Source organism: Seriola aureovittata, chromosome 7 (assembly GCF_021018895.1).
Source record: "Seriola aureovittata isolate HTS-2021-v1 ecotype China chromosome 7, ASM2101889v1, whole genome shotgun sequence".
NCBI classification, from domain to species: Eukaryota; Metazoa; Chordata; class Actinopteri; order Carangiformes; family Carangidae; genus Seriola; species Seriola aureovittata.
In genome coordinates this window covers 28,682,909-28,699,126 of record NC_079370.1, presented here as the reverse complement: position 1 = coordinate 28,699,126, position 16,218 = coordinate 28,682,909, and the positions used below count along the sequence as shown (strand labels likewise).

The 16,218-nt window shown below is 39.7% G+C and overlaps 1 protein-coding gene across 2 annotated transcripts in view; it reads right to left on the bottom strand.

Moving 5' to 3' along the window:
- The window catches only part of grik2 (glutamate receptor, ionotropic, kainate 2), a 332,322-nt gene that overhangs the window by 31,932 nt on the left and 284,172 nt on the right, over window positions 1-16,218 (bottom strand). For both annotated transcript variants that reach the window (XM_056379853.1, XM_056379852.1), the window contains exon 15: window positions 11,477-11,702. In XM_056379853.1, coding sequence (XP_056235828.1) covers window positions 11,477-11,702 — 226 coding nt within the window. The remainder of the gene's footprint in view (window positions 1-11,476; window positions 11,703-16,218) is intronic.

The window sequence follows — 16,218 nt, the reverse complement described above, 5'->3', positions numbered from 1 at the left end:
TACTACTAAGCTAACATGAAGCTAATGCTAATGCTAGACTAACTATATGGCTATAAGTATTTCATGTGTGATGAAGGCTTTTAGCATCTACACCACCTATCTGCTGACTGTAGAAACACTTGTTAGGCCCCCCGCAGAATAACTAGTTTCCCTCAGATTCTGAAATTTGGGTACTATCCTAAATGTTTTAAGTCTGATTTGAACAAGACAAGTCAATAGAGAGATCTATACGTCAAGTCAACCAGTTTTGATCCTCTTCATACTGCTGTGTGACTCTTCTGTCTTTCTTACCTCTGCTGTGATTCTTTTTGTTTCTGTTGGTTTCTTTGCTGCTACCGCTACTGCTGTTCTAGGTCGTTACTAGAGAGTATTCTTTAAACAAAGTAATCCATCACACAGTCCCCTACTATTGTGCTATTATTCCTCTAATTAGTGAATTTTGTTTTTCACATTTTTCATATTTTTTAACATATGCAAGCAATTCAGTAGGGAGAGTTTTATGAATCGAGAGAAAAGTCAGCACCTTCTTGCTGGGAATTGTTTATCACCATTAATTAACATTTTCAATCAACCTCTGCTATACTGTGTGTTTAGTGCTTATTAGCAAATGTTAGCATGCTGACATGCTAGTGGTGACCATGGTAAAGATTATCAGTCTAATACCCAGCATGTTACCATTATCATTGTGATTATGTTGCCATGGCTTGATTTAGCATCTTTTATTATGAATGATGTTTTCAGTCTTGTTCAATGCATTAGTTATTTCATGCAATTTTCATTACTTTTATTTCATTGTTTTAAAACCTATTATGACCGTACATCTGGAAACCACTTTTTGCACCTTCATTTCAACGCCTGCTCTACTTTACCGTGAGTTGGTGTATTTCAACAAAAGGCTCCATTATATGTCAGTGAACATTCAGCACATTCCAGTCTACATTCCACTTTATGTCATTGTGAACATTTAACATGGAAAATTATTAATGCTAATGTCTGGCATTACCATTTCACAGGCCCAACAAAACTAAATTTATAAATCTAAACTACATTTGTGGGGCTCATAGTGCCACTCATTATACCTGTCTAATTAAAACCAGTTGCCATGCTTAATCTGTCCTAATGTTTTCACTGTGAGCTGTTTCCCTGGCTTAATAAGTTAACATCCCCAAAGAGAGCACCGAACTGTTCCCTTCTGCCCATGTCAGATGTCTGCCGAACGCCCAGTGAATTCTCCACTCTTTTTGGTTTTCCCAGCAACCTCTGTCCCTCTAATCCTCCCCTTCTCCACTCAGATAAAGCACTCCAGCACATTCCCCTGCTCTGCTGATCAAAACCAGTCATACGTTGAGATCCCTGATTAAACCTGACGGGTAAAGCTTTGTAAGAAAAAAAAAAAAACAGAATCCTGCCAGACTCCAATTCCTCAAACCTCCCCATGGTACAGCCAATATACTGCAATCAGGATGTTAATGCAGCTTGACTAATTAAAAAAAAAAAACACCTATTATCACAAACACTTAGAATGAACTCTCCCTAGAGCACAGCACAGGGGGGGAAAACATGTTTAGATTAGAAAACATTATCATTGGGTAGCTCCGGTGGAGTAGCAGTCTCTGTGATTAGTAGTTAGTATGCAAAGCCAGTTTAGCTACAATATTATGTAGTGGACCAAAAAGTGACAATAATAGTGTGTTTCCTGCCGGAGTTGAGCTTTGAGCTGCCGTGTGCTTGTGTGGCTGCAATCACAAGGCCGTGTTCACACTCTTTAACATCTCCTCTGTCCTTCATCTCTGCCAAAGGGCTTCTGGTATCTGACTCTTCATTTCAGACCAAGCTGCGTAGCATGTTTCAAGAGCATCTATCACCATGGTGATGGCAAATGTGAATTGCACTCTGGTTCCTGTTATTCATTGTCATCTACAGTAGATACCTTCCTTTCAGCTCCAGAATGGAACAACAAGCCAACATGTGTCAGATAAATCATTCGCTACCACAAAGAAACAGGCAGCCTTGAAACTGGGCCCACTCTGCCTGATCAAAACAAATGGAACAACTTCAGCTGTGATGTCATGGGTAAGATGAAAATGAGCAATGTGTGATGCAGTCAACACCCGTGCTGCTCTGTGCCAGCTGCACATCTGGCAAATGTTGTAAACCACGTTCATATGAGCATGAAACAGGAGAACAATCTGATGCCCCCTGACTGACTGTGGCTCTGAGAAAATAAAGCAACAGTGAAAATGGGTTTCATATTAGATTTGTAAAATATACTGCACATCCTCCACCATTTTCATATTGAGAGCCAGGTGGCATTGTGAGCCTGGTTTTGCCTGTGATACTTCAAGGTTCTGTCTCTGGCCTTCTCTGGATTCTTCTATTGAACAATAATCAAATGTTAGAAGACAAAATAGTGTCTGTTCACCAGTGACTTACTGCTTGTCACTGATGCAGGCCTATATTCCATTTTAGTCCTCATTTATACCTCATTCAGCCTTTGACATAGTGGACCACAATGTCTTAATCAGCCATCTGAAAAACAATGTTGGCATCAGTGATGTGGCTCTTCATTGGTTCATCTCATATCTGTCCACCTGTCTTTTGTGGGGACCCAAAGGGGTCTTTTTCCATTTCTCCTTTTCTGTACTATATACATACTACACCTCAGACAAATCATGTGAGATATGATTCTGATTTCCATTTCTATGTGGACAAAATCAACTGTATGTTCCAATAAAACCTGGCACCATCAATTTGTCATCTATGATGTCCTGCCTTGATGAAGTTGAACACTAGATGCACAAAAAATTCCTGCAGTTGATTGACTCCAAATCAGAAAGAATTACATATTTGTACACCACCTGGATCAATGACCAGCAGCATTAACAAGCTCTCATCAAGTTTGAGTGACTTATCAATTCATGTCAAAAAGAGGTGTTTTTTTTACTGCGTTTTCCTTTGATAGCAAGTGCAACTGGGATATTTAACCAGGGTTAAGTGATTCCTTTCATCTGCAGATCTAGAAAAGGTCATCCATGCTTTTATCTACCATGTTCTAAGAGAAGTGGCCCCATCACACCAATCCTTGCTGCCCTTCACTGGTCACCTGTGAGTTTTAAAGTTGATGTCAAGATGTTACTGCTTGTTTTTTAAAAGCCTTGAAACATCAGGCTCCTATATCTGTGATCTGCTAATTCCCTATGAGCCTGATCACTGTTTGAGATCCTCTGGCAGAGCCTTACTAACGGTTCTCACTTCCCCGCTCTATATGCAAATAAACACTTATGTATTGCTGTTGTTTTTATCCCATCTGACAGACAGGTCTGTTATCAGTGTGTGTGTGTGTGTGTGTGTGTGTGTGTGTGTGTGTGTGTGTGTGTTTGTGTGTGTGTATGTGTGTGGTCTGAGTGATCGGATCTCAAATGTTGTCCACAAATGTTAATACCAGGTCTGAAAAGAGCTAGATATGTGATATGACGTTTTCACTTATAGCCCTTTATAAACAAACCAAACTCCAAACCAAGGTGGAATGATTTTAGGTTCATTTGAAAGAGGACTCAATTCTCTTCCTGGTCCACATCAGCTCTGATCAGCCTCTAGTCTATAGTAGATGGCTCCTGCTGTACTTGTCTCACACACATTACTGTGACACTGTTACACAGAAAGGCTGTGGCATTCAGTGCTGTCTGTGTAATGACTGATTAGTATTAAGGTGCCAAGACAGCATTCTTCACACCGTCACCACTGACCTGGACTGTGGACATGAGCAGGTTGAGTCTATGCTGTTGACACCAAATCCTGACTGTACAAATAAACTGAGATTCATCAGACCAGACTCGGCCTGTGAACCATCACAATAACCATAACGACGGGTCGAGTTGAAAGGAGAGAAGGGGAGAGGGGAGAGAGTGGGGAGAGGGGAAGAGAAAAGAGAGAGAGACCAGGAATAGCTGTATATACTGTTATATTCAGTAATAATAATGACGACAACAACAGTTCCACTAATGGCTTCCACTTTCCACTTTAAATCTTTCCGAGGACACCAGGTAACCTGTGTGCTTCTCATTTTGTATTTGTGTAATATAAAACACTCTTTTTTTTTACTTGTTTTATTCATTGGACTTTTAAGGATTGTCAAACATGCAAATGAGGTCAGACCATTGTATTAATTAGCCTACATGTATAGTTTGGTCCACACTAATATACACCTGGAATACTAATATTGTTATTCCCTGATCAGTTCAGAGGCCATAAACACATCTAATACCAAATATTACAGATTAAAACCGTAACTCAAAATTCAAACAGAGACATTTAGGTCCATTTCCCATTATAAGTAATAAGTCAGTGAATGGAAAAATCACTATGGGATGGCCTTTCCTACATCCATTCCAGAAAAAGGTGGAATATAAATTGCATACATTTGTGTTTGTGTAATATGTGATGTATCAGGCGTATCTCAATTGTTATTTTTTTTTAAATTTATTTTAGATGTATTATATGTGCATATACTTTATATTTCTATACATATGTATAGTGTAATTTACACATGGATATCATAAATACTGATCTTGTTTTTGATAAATTAATTAATTTATCACTATTTTATTGATGTGTACTTCAGTGCAGAATATCTCTATTATATAATATAATTTATTGTATAATACAGGTTATTAGTTTTTAAAAAAATACTACAATAATGCACATAAAATAATTTATCTACACTGGCCTTGGGTACTGCATTGTTGTATATTTTTTCTTCTTACTCTTTTCCTTCCTGCATATAGTTGTCTACATGTTATGTAATGCTCTTCAGCAGATGTGTTGTGTCAGTTGTGCTTGTGCATTCTTGACTCTAAACTATCAAAAAATATGAATTAGAAGATTCTCCTCTCTCTTTTCTGCTGTTCACACCAGTTCTGACGAAGATTATAAAATGATGGTAAATACTCACTGTTCCACTGTAAGTGTACCCTTAACATGAAACTCAAATAACTCAATAACTTATTAAAATAATGTATGACTTAATATAAAAACATACAATTCACTGTAATGATGATATAGAGATTTACAGAAATATTACATAAAAATACCTGGTATTTAATATTTGATGTGTACATTTCCAAATCATCGTAAGCAATTTTCACTTATTATAAATTGCTTCAATCCAGCAAATACTCACCTTAAAATATTGGTCACTTTCTCAGAATTAGCTGAATGAGTAGCTTGGTAAGTCATGTGTGCGACGACACAGTGGCAGCCATTTTGAATTTGATAAATAAGAGACATTTACTTCCTGCATTACATTGATAATTCACTAGAGGACAGTTGACATGTGCCAGATTATGTAAAGAAGAAAAATGCCTGATGTTGCTGATGATGTAAAGGACTCCTGTTTCAAATGATACAAATAGCATCATGGGGTTGAGCAGATGACCGTGTTGTGAGGCTTTTTAGGCCTTGTGAAATTTATTTCATTTTGATGTTCACTGATTAGTCACCATCAGATGTCACCACATAGGGAAATAAAATGCTAGCTAATGTGTGAATATTAATATGGTGCTACACACACTGCTGTGTCAATAAACAAGGTGAGGTGCACTATAGGTGACGTCAATCAAATCTAGTGAGAACTGTCTCCTGAGTCTGAGGCCTCTGCATGTGTGCCCATAGAAGAGGCATTTAATCCTTCGATTGAGGAAAGAGTGCAGAGTGAAGTGACAGGCCCTACTGAATCCAGACGCACACAGATGCAATCTGCAAGATCAAAGCAGAGTAATAGCACACCGATCCCTAATGCATTGTCTCTCAATGAAGAAAAAAGCAGAAAATTTAAATGTGCTGCAAAGCCTGACACTGTGAACATTTGTATTTTTCTAGTCTACCAAGAGCAGTCTGCTCTCTCTGCTCTCTCTCTGCTCTCTCTCTGCATCGAGACATTTGTTACCAGCCTCGACAGCAGGGCTGGTATTGTTGTCACCTTGTGAGTCTGTGTGTGTGTGTGTGTGTGTGTGTCATCATGGCAAAATGTGGTCCTGGAGACACCTAGTGTAGCGGGAACTACCACTGAGGTGGTTTGAATACCATGCCAGGTGTTTATATGTCTGTCTTAAAATAATTCAGATTTTATTCTTATATGATGACATCTGACGGTGACTAATCAGTGAACATCAAAATGAAATACATTTCCATCAGGAACACAAGGAAAGAATTTGTCAAATCAGATTCTGAGCAAGATCAACCTACAATGCATATTTTATTTAAACACCTAAATGTGTGTATCTCCCAAAGCCTCACAACACTGTCATCTTCTTAACCCCGTGATGCTATTTGTATCATTGAAACAGGAGTTTGTGAGTCCTCTACATCATCAACAAGATCAGGCATTTTTTTTCAAAATGAAGATGTGTGTGATCTGACCCATGAGCACTGCTTCTCATGTAATAATATAGTTATTACTACACAATTATATAAGTAATGGCTTGGACACATGGATCAGAATGTCAACAGGCATCACAGCTGGTGCGATCTCTCTAGTTTTACATGTAAAGACTAGGAACAGACAAAGAACAGCAAATAAATGTATCTTAAATGAATACATTCTATGGATTTTGAATAAGCAAGAAAGCATTACTACTTTTTTAAAAAGAGGATTCTCGGGTATGTAAGCAGTTCTTGAATTAGGTTGGCACTCATGATATGTTGGATTTCTGTGCATGATGATGGATGATGCTGATACCATCTCATGAGTGCAGATACACATGACCTGCTTACTGTAATAGTCAGACAAATTAGACTAGTTAGAACACCAAAATGTGCAGCAGGTACAAAATGCGGTCTAGTTTGGTTAAAACCCTGCAAGATAAGAGCTGAGCTCTGGCTTCATCAGAGTCAGCTGAGTGTATCACATTTTGGATCTGTCCAATGAGCTCATAATCTGCTCTGGGTCAAATTAAGACCTTAGGATAAAAGATAAAGACTCAGTCTTCTTCAAATTTTCATCACCAACGTTTTGTCTTCATTGGGGGCATACACATAAAAATAGCATGAAAAGTAGCAATTTCATGATGGGGTCTAATACATAAAGACTCTTCATGTGTCTTTTCAGCTATTCTTATTTTATGCTTATAATTAATGATTCTATAAGACCTTCTTTCTCTCAGGACCCTTCCTGTTTATGAGGTGAAGCTAAACAGCCCAGCAGGCAGCAGCAGAGAGGACTGGAGGGACAGCAGCCTGCACACACACTTCCCCTTTACCTTATTTGATTAATGCAGCCTAATGAAGGTAAATGAAGATTGATAGTCCCCAGGGAGAAAGACAAAGAAAAAGGGATGAGGAGGAATAATGTATAGCCTCCATACAGTCATCTGCAGGAGCTGCCTATACAACGTAGGCATATAAAACCTGTGATGGCAGCACTGGCAGTGACTCCATTTAATGACTATAATATTAGAAATATACACACACTGTCAGAAAATAACAAATTTAGCAAACGATAACAAGGAAAAAACTAAAGGGAATAACCTTTTTAAACACAGTGTCCCAGCTTTGGGACCCATCTCTCTCCACTACATTGTACCCAGTATTCTAAATACTGCCGGAAACATCAGCTTCAAGAGAGGAAAAGAAGAAAAATAATGTTAACTTCACACTCTGAGACTGTGGAGGGCAGACACTCCCCTGCCTGGCTCCCAGCACACACTCATGGTATGGTCGCTTGGGCAGATACAGGAGATTAAACTGCTATGATGAATAGGGAATATATTTTTATCTTCACTGTTTTGTTTTGTTCAGTTATAATTACAGATGACTTGATACCACTTTCTCATTTCAGTACCATAACATGGAGTATCTGATATAGATTACAAACAATGTTTTTATTCTATATATACTGTATATGTATATGCACTTTCAGATATATATTCTGAATGTCATACAGTTAAATCTCAATTAATTGAAGTGAATACAGACATTGATAGAACACATTCACTTCTCCTGACACATATAGGATCTCTGTTCTACCTGAGTCCTTAATATGTGTAAGTGTTGTCCTGAGAATTAAAAGGATTTACCATTAGCTATTTAATGGAGTAAACACACCATTAGATTCAGCAATGACTAACACCTGGGAGGTGAAGTAGGTCCGTCCATTACAGAGCTGAGGCAGATGCCAAGGGGCCGAGCAGTGAGTGCTGTAGCTCTGTCAGAGCCCAGGTACTAATGCAGGCTAACACATACTCTCTGTTCAAGTCAATTAGATATATGCTAAATGTCCTGGCTATATGGGAATACAGGCTGCATATGGTAAAGGGTAATAAAGGCTAGGATTAGCAATTTAAATACCTTGTCTTGACAGCATGTGAATGGGCCACCAGGGAGTAATGATGCTAACACCCTTCCTTTTTTTCCAGTTCAGACAACAACTGTGTGGTACACTCACTTTCCCTTCATTACCTTCACCTCGTAAGCTTCCTGTCTTTCTCTCAGTGACACACACACATGAAGCCACGTGTATTATATGAATAAATGTCCAGTAAATGATCAGTAAAATATATGCAATGTACACCGCTGTGTGCTTATAGTCAAGTACGCAGTCACTTAGGAAAATGCATATCTGCAGACACACAAACACACACACACACACACACACACACACACACACACACACACATACTCTGTCTCTCCCTCTCTCTCTCACACACACTCACACACACACACACACACACACACATGCAAACACACACACACACTCTGTCTCTCCCTCCCTCGCTCTCTCTCACTCACACACACACACACACACACACGCAAACACACACACAAACACAAACATACACACACACACACACGCAAACACACAGTAGCAAACCTTCAAAAGGAGCACATCAGTCAGGAAATGCAATCACCCAAAGAAAATATAGCCTACCTCCACTGTTTTCACACACAGCTACAGTCACTCAAATTACCTTGTGTGGCTGACCAGCAGAGCATACACAAACAGCAGCAGACGACCTTGCCAACACTCAGTCTCCCAGAGGACATTTCACCAATTTTGTAAGGACAATACAGCTGCTGGGTACTGAGGGAGATTTCTGAAGGCTGATGCTTAGGATATTTTGACCAGAGTTGCTAATAGAAAATGCGTGAAAGTGTTTTCATTTTCATGTCAACATGTCATAGTAGACTTTTAAATTATTTTTAAAGAATTCTATTGCTGATCTAAAAATTCCCAAACATCCCAAATATCAGGCTGAATTTTAGCATGAACATAAAGCATGCTCCATATTATCATTTCATTTGTGAAGTCACAAATGCATCTTGGTTGTTGGATATTTCACTATGTATCTTCAATAAAGAGCGCAATATGTAATACTATCAAATAGTAGACAGTAAGATGATTTTGACAACCATTACACTATCAGCATAAATAACAGGGTAAAGCTAGATATTAAGGGTAAAGTGACAAATTCTCCAGTGACACATTGAGTGTGGGATGATCCACTTCCCCCACTCACCACACCTCTTTTAAAGGACAAGCATGGTTTGAATATGGATTAGATTATCAAGTGGTGACTATGCACATCTTATTTCAAATTTGATTGTAACGATCCAAAGCATATAGTCTAGAGCGTGTGGCACAAATACATTTAGGGTATCTGCGGAAAAACCAGTCACTGCTCCAGGCACATGGTTCAAAAGGGTTCTACTTAATCTGTCAATTAATCATGTTTTTTGGGCGTAATATCTAACAAACCAATGACAGTGTCCCATTCCCTTTAAAAGCCAGATGAACAAATCAACGCTCTGTACACAGCTCTACAGTCAAGCAACAAAACACAATGTTAGACATCTTTTATATTATATGACGAGAAGTTTGAATAAATCTTGGTTTAAAGCTTCATTATGAAACTGTGGTGGACAACTTTAGTTGATAGATGGGAAACACTATGGTGGATTTACCAGGTAGTAAGAAAGAACCCTTCTCTGCAGAGCCTCACGTGTCACACGTTGCATGGCACTGTTTTATAACACTAAATATGCTCTGACCTTCTGAGGCTGTTTTCTAATGTTCCACTTGATTTATCCCAACATGCTGTGCGCAACAGGCACACGCCTATGTAGGCCCTTAAAAGGCAGTGAAATACTGCGCCACTGACTTAAGATCAGGTTTTTGTTGGTCAATCTCGCAATTGCTTTCAGCTCAAGGCTCAAGATAGCAATGCACCGACAATGCTCCTGAACACAGCTCATTTTAAGACCAACACACCCGTGGGCACTCAGATGGGCGTAAGTGTATTTTCTATTAAACAACATGGGCACTGGATGGGAAAATGACAACTGTGTGAGTCTGAAACTAGCAAAGACACTTGTGTTGTACTTTCTGCCAAGTGTAAGATAGAGCCCTTAGTCTTTCGCCTTGTATGTTTGATTGAATTTCTTTCAACCTGTCACATGAAACATTGATATGACATCAGCAATTTTTCTATCTTGTCTTTATGTTTTGATAAAAATTAATAAATACATTTCTCATTATTTGCCTTCATCCTGCATGTCTTTCCCTTTTCATCATGACTTTAGAGTCAAGTTGTGACATAGAAGCATTCTACGAAATAATAAGTCGCCAGTGCTTTCAAGCCTCATGTCAATAAGACTGACATTCATTGAGACAGTACATAGTTCAAAAGCCAGGATGCAGGAGGCATTAACGCTGCAGGAAGTGTTTGACAATCCCCTCTCTGCTGAGGAATATGATACAGATGAAGATCCGACTTTTGCATGAGGTCATCATGCAAGGATGTCTGTCAGTTGCAATTCCACAGGTATTTAGTTTTGTGAGTTTTTCTTCTCACTGTGTTTGTAACAGGATTAAGACACTCTGCTGTGGAGCCTCCCTCTCTGTTCATCCTTCTAGTTCTGTTAAAATGTTCTTCTGCCTGCTGGAGCCCCAGGATTTTTCCCGCTCAGTATCCCCCCCCCCCCCCCACAGGTTACCCTCAGGGATGCAGTGCAGCATAAACGCACCAAATACAGTTAACACAGCTTTTAATTTGCAACAAGGTAGGATCTTACTTTTGTTCCATCTTCTGATTTACTAGTTATGTTTGGAGACAGTATTACTTGAGAGGATTAGCTAAGTCATTGTCATGTAATAAGATATTTTATATGCACAGACTCATTAAATATTGTGAAATGACAGCGAGCCCTGGAATGCAGAGCATACATGTATTTAAGAAAGAATAATGTACAGGGTTGTCTCACTTGAAAAATAACTCTCAAGCTTGAACTTGAAGGAAGCACAATTCAAAGAAGCCGGCTTTGTCCTGCTGCTGCCTGCTACAGCACCTCTCACTGCAACACCTGGAACTGTAGCTAGCTGATTTCACACCTCAATAACTGAGTAGCCCCCTGGTTTTTGGATGTACTGTATATCTAGAGCATGTACAGGCAACAAGTTGTATTCTAAACGTAGTGTACATACCCATTGGGGTGCCGACCCCGTAGGCTTTGGAGTCGATAAGGCCTCCGATCTGGGTGAGGTTGCAGTTGCGCTGCGTGACGAACTCGATGGTGGTGGACTCCATGAGGAATGCGTAGTCTGAAGTGAGCACGCGGTGAATCCCTTCCTCAACGTTCTTCACCATCACCGAGTGTCTGCGACTGCTCATGAACTCCCACATCTTATCATACGTGGAAATCTTGGTTTTCTGTGAGGAGACATGGAACAGCATTGTGAGTAAGAAAAGAAATCCTATCTGCTTAGATACAGGGAAATCAAAAATGTAATTATGTCATAATTATTCATTGCAAAAGCTGCTGTTTTTCTTTTGCTGAACGTGAAGTCCTAGGTTGGAGGTAAATGACAAATAGTTTTTGTCTCAGCAGTGACTTAAAAAAACAATGGCAGACAGAGCACTCACATCAGTCATTTAAATACTGCCAATGTATGCAGCTCCATCAAGGCCTGAAAAACCATTTACATTCAATTATTTTCAAAATTTCATTAGGGAAACATATCGTTTGCTTCAGCAAAGGTTTTCTGCAGCTGCAGCAGTGGTATATGCTTTCTGTCTGCCTAAATCATTATCAGGCGTGAGGAAAATACAGGCTGAAGCAGACAAGCATGCTAAAGAGCAGCAGCGGTGTGAATTTGTGTGACTGTACATGTGTGATGTTTGTGCTGCTGCTATCAACCATAGTTAGAAGCAGCAGCGGCATTGTCAGTGGCGGTGTGCCTCACTTTCTACACCTGTAATCACTGAGAAAAATCCAAGACTGCATAACTCTCCAGGGGAGCGGATTTGAAGGCATTTTTGAAGCCATTTGAAACCTAATTAAGTCACATCTTCAAGGTCCTGCCCGCCATTATTGTGTGTAATGACTTTTTGTGGCTGGTCGATATTTTAGATCAACTGGGTGATTTGCGGAGTGCCTATCAGAATCTTTTGGAGTCACCCTTGACAAATCAGGTGATTGAGCATGCAAGCTTCAGACTGCTGATAAGGTGAGAGCGGTGGCTGTGCATACACGGAGTCAGATAACCACCTATATTGCTGCTCGGGCAGGGAGCTGAGGTGGGCTTCCTACAGCCTGCACAAAGAGCCCAGAGCTGATCACATTAAACCATATGCGAGATCCTGGAAAAAATAACGGGTAAACATTGAGATTAGGCATCTCGACTACTGCATTTTTGTCTTCTGTGGGGGGCATGTCATCTTCTTCTGCATTTCAATAACTATTTAGCTGGACATCCTGGTCTTTCCAATGATATCTCATTTGTGGGGTGTCGATCACAATAGGCATAATGACTTTTGAAACTTTCAAACACCTCTTCTCTTATTGGAGCAAGAGGGATAAGCGATTTAAAACTATGAATTTAGGATGTTCCTAAATATAAAAATTGTTTTGTTTCAATTTTTCAATGACATGCACCAAATTTTACCCTCTGACACTTTTTTTCAATGTCCTCTGTGGTGGATATAAAGACCAACTTAATCCGCTTTTATATTTCCGTAAACAGGAAAATTTGTCAAAAGTTGTGCTACCTGGAGGTCTTTGCTGTAATTGGTTCATTTTGTGTTGATTGTGCTGATTGGTTAACTGGCCTGAGCCACACTGGCAGCTGTGGTAGTTTGATACAGCAGGTTGGCCATTGATTGTAGACATGGTATTTAACCCCGGCCCCTCCTGTTCACATGTTGAAGTGTCTTTAAGCAGGACATGGGAATTCCTCGAGATGAGCGGGCCAGTGCCCGTAAAACATTATAAAGCACCTTGTTCTCTTCTCATAAAGCACATACTGAAAATGCGGTTCTTTAACAATTTGTTGCACTTGTTGTATTTGTACTTCGGCTTCCCAGGCTGTGATGAGGCCCTGGATCAAAGCCTGACAGTGAAGGTTTTATTTTTTGTTTGTTCATAATTAATTTCATCATAACTGTGTGATATTCTGATTACTACCTGGGTGAGATAACTGAGTCTACTTAGACAGGAAAGACCTCTGTAAAATAGATCTGAGCTTTATTCCCTTTATTCACCTATTCAAAGTTAAATGATTACCTAACTATTTCCATAGCCCAATTTTACTTTATCCCATTTTAATTTTATTGCATTTCATTCTTTTTTTATTCTAAAGTTCTGCCTTGATGCAAGATCGCAGAGAGGAGAGAAGAACAATGACTTGATGTCCACTATAAACAACATATAAAACTAGAATTGCTGCGTTACATCCCTGTGTATCCAGACTCATATAAAATATTATCTATTCGTGTGAAATGTTGTCATAATTGCTGTGTGAAGTCTTGCGTAATGGCTAAAAAGTTTTTTGTGAGATCACAGTGACCTTTAGCCACCAAAATCTAATCAGTTATCCTTGAGTCCTAGTGAATGTTTGTGACAAATCTGAAGAAGTTCCATCAAGGTGTTACTGAGATATTGTGTCCATGAGAACCTCCCGCTCCGACTGCCAGTGCGGAGGCATAAAAAACACAAGCAATGTCTTTGAAAATGTAAATTCACAGTTCTATGTTGTTTTTATCCAACAGACTTATTTTAGCTAAAGATGAAATACCCAAACTTTATTCTGTGTCTCTGGATCATAGGAAACAAGTCAATTGCAGAATATGTCTCATTGATTTTCTTTAGTCAAATCAGAATTTTCTACCTCCTCCGATGATATCTGCCTGCTTCTGTTTAAGAATCTCTTCTCTCACAGTTCCCTGTATGTACAAGAACTGCCGGTTACTACTTACAATGCCGTCCTGTATTCAGATCTGTGCTGCAGATCTCAGCGAGGGGCAGGAGGCAGCAGAGAGTGATGTACGGTGATGGGGACAAAAGAGCCAACGACACCACTATCTGCCTCAGTTAGATCAACATGGTGGATGAGTTATCCTCTGTTACTGCTGGGGTGAATCTTAAAACTGTGTCATGGCATGTGTCATGTTTTCAGACTGAAAGTATAAGTTATATAAGAATTGGTTCAAAACATCTATTTTTTATGTCTGTGTTAAGATGTTAAATTTACACGTCCTAAATTTGTAATATGTAACTGTTCTACGCTAAAACGTCTAAAATTTGAGCAGAGGAGGAGGAAAGAAAGTATTTGGGTTCAGTAAGCAATCGATTTCAATGTAAACGACAAATTTCGCGCCACCTCCGCCTCGTGACAAAATTCCAGTAGGTCTACTTGTTTTCTCAGTACTTGGTGGATTTGTAACTGCAATTGCGGCTGTACGCCACTATGCCAATATATTGGCACTGTATCGTAATCCATGCATCAGGCAGAGCCATCCGAAATGACCAAAGAGGAAGAATACGAACGCACTGGATTTTCTGCCTGAGGAAGGAGGTGGTGACCTGATTTAGTGGCGATTCAAACAACTAAATATTATCTCTTTTACACCCGAGCTTCTTGAAAAGTTTCCCTAAGTTACATCCCATCGTGTATGTTTTTTTGTTTTTTTTCTGGCGGAAATGTCTCAAATCACAGATTATTTTAAAAAGAGAGTTCGTGAGGAGGAGAATCGCGAGGACAGGTTAAAACGTGGGCGTCAAAATAGACGTTTTGGACCAATCCACCTTCCATATCCTTGTGTCTTCCTGCCTGGACTATGTTTAGTGTTTCCTGTTTTATTTAGAAATCACTTTTCTTTTGTGTGTATGGTTGTTTTATTTCTGTTTCTTATTGCCTCCTACCCTGATTAGTATTCCCCTTGTCTTGTGTATTTAGTCTCAAGTCAGATTCTTCAGTCAGTACACTCACATGTAGTACACTGTGTACACAGTACATTCACCGGTGTAGTGCGTGAATTTCAATATGGTAATGTTCCAAAAAAAAAAAACACTGCTGATGTGCACTCACTTGAAATGACATCACGTGACCACGATTGTCGGCCGCCAAAATTTCCAGCAGCTGCTTTGCTCACTTGACTTAAAAATGAATGTTTTACTTTCTTACTTCTTGCCCGCCTGTTTCATGGCACATCCAAATTACACCACCATCAACACAGACAATGTGTCCTTCCTTTATTTCCATTTTCACAAGTTTGAAAATCCACTGGCGGCTCCTCCCCATGTGCTACATAGCCAAGATGGCGACCGTTGAGGGTGAGAAGTGTCCATCGTTTTACACTCAATTATTTCTACCATTTATAGTTCCCCATGTGGGTACTTGTAATGCACTGCATGTAACTGTACTTGTCAGTGTGAATGTACCTACACTCTCATAACAGCAAGTGTGAGTCTGGTATGTGATTTGAGACACAGCGTCTGGGTTCTATTTGTCAGTTTGTGTATTTCCTGTTATTTGCCTGTTGCTTTTACAGGATACTTTTTTTTTTGTCTCATTAAAGTACCTTCACTGAATTTACCTGTCTTTGAGTGTGTCTGCATTTGTATCCTCCCTGCTTGTGCTGTGACAGTACAAACTGAACCGTGCACTGTGCAGGCACTTCATTTGATGATGAATTTTTTTAACTGTCATATTCCCTGGTGTGTTGTTATGGTGAAGGGAGAAAGGAAAATGCTAGATGCTAAATGGCCTTCTGGCTTCCAGCCTTCACCCAAGCCGACTACTTCAAGCTTGCTAACCTCCAGCCAGCACCCCAGTCAGCTAGCCGTTCCCGCCAATGTCCCGTCTGTTCCTGCTTCGGGGTCCTTGCAGGTCCAGCATGCTCCTGCTTCCCAGTCAGTGGTCCGGTCGACATCTGCTCTTGACATCCT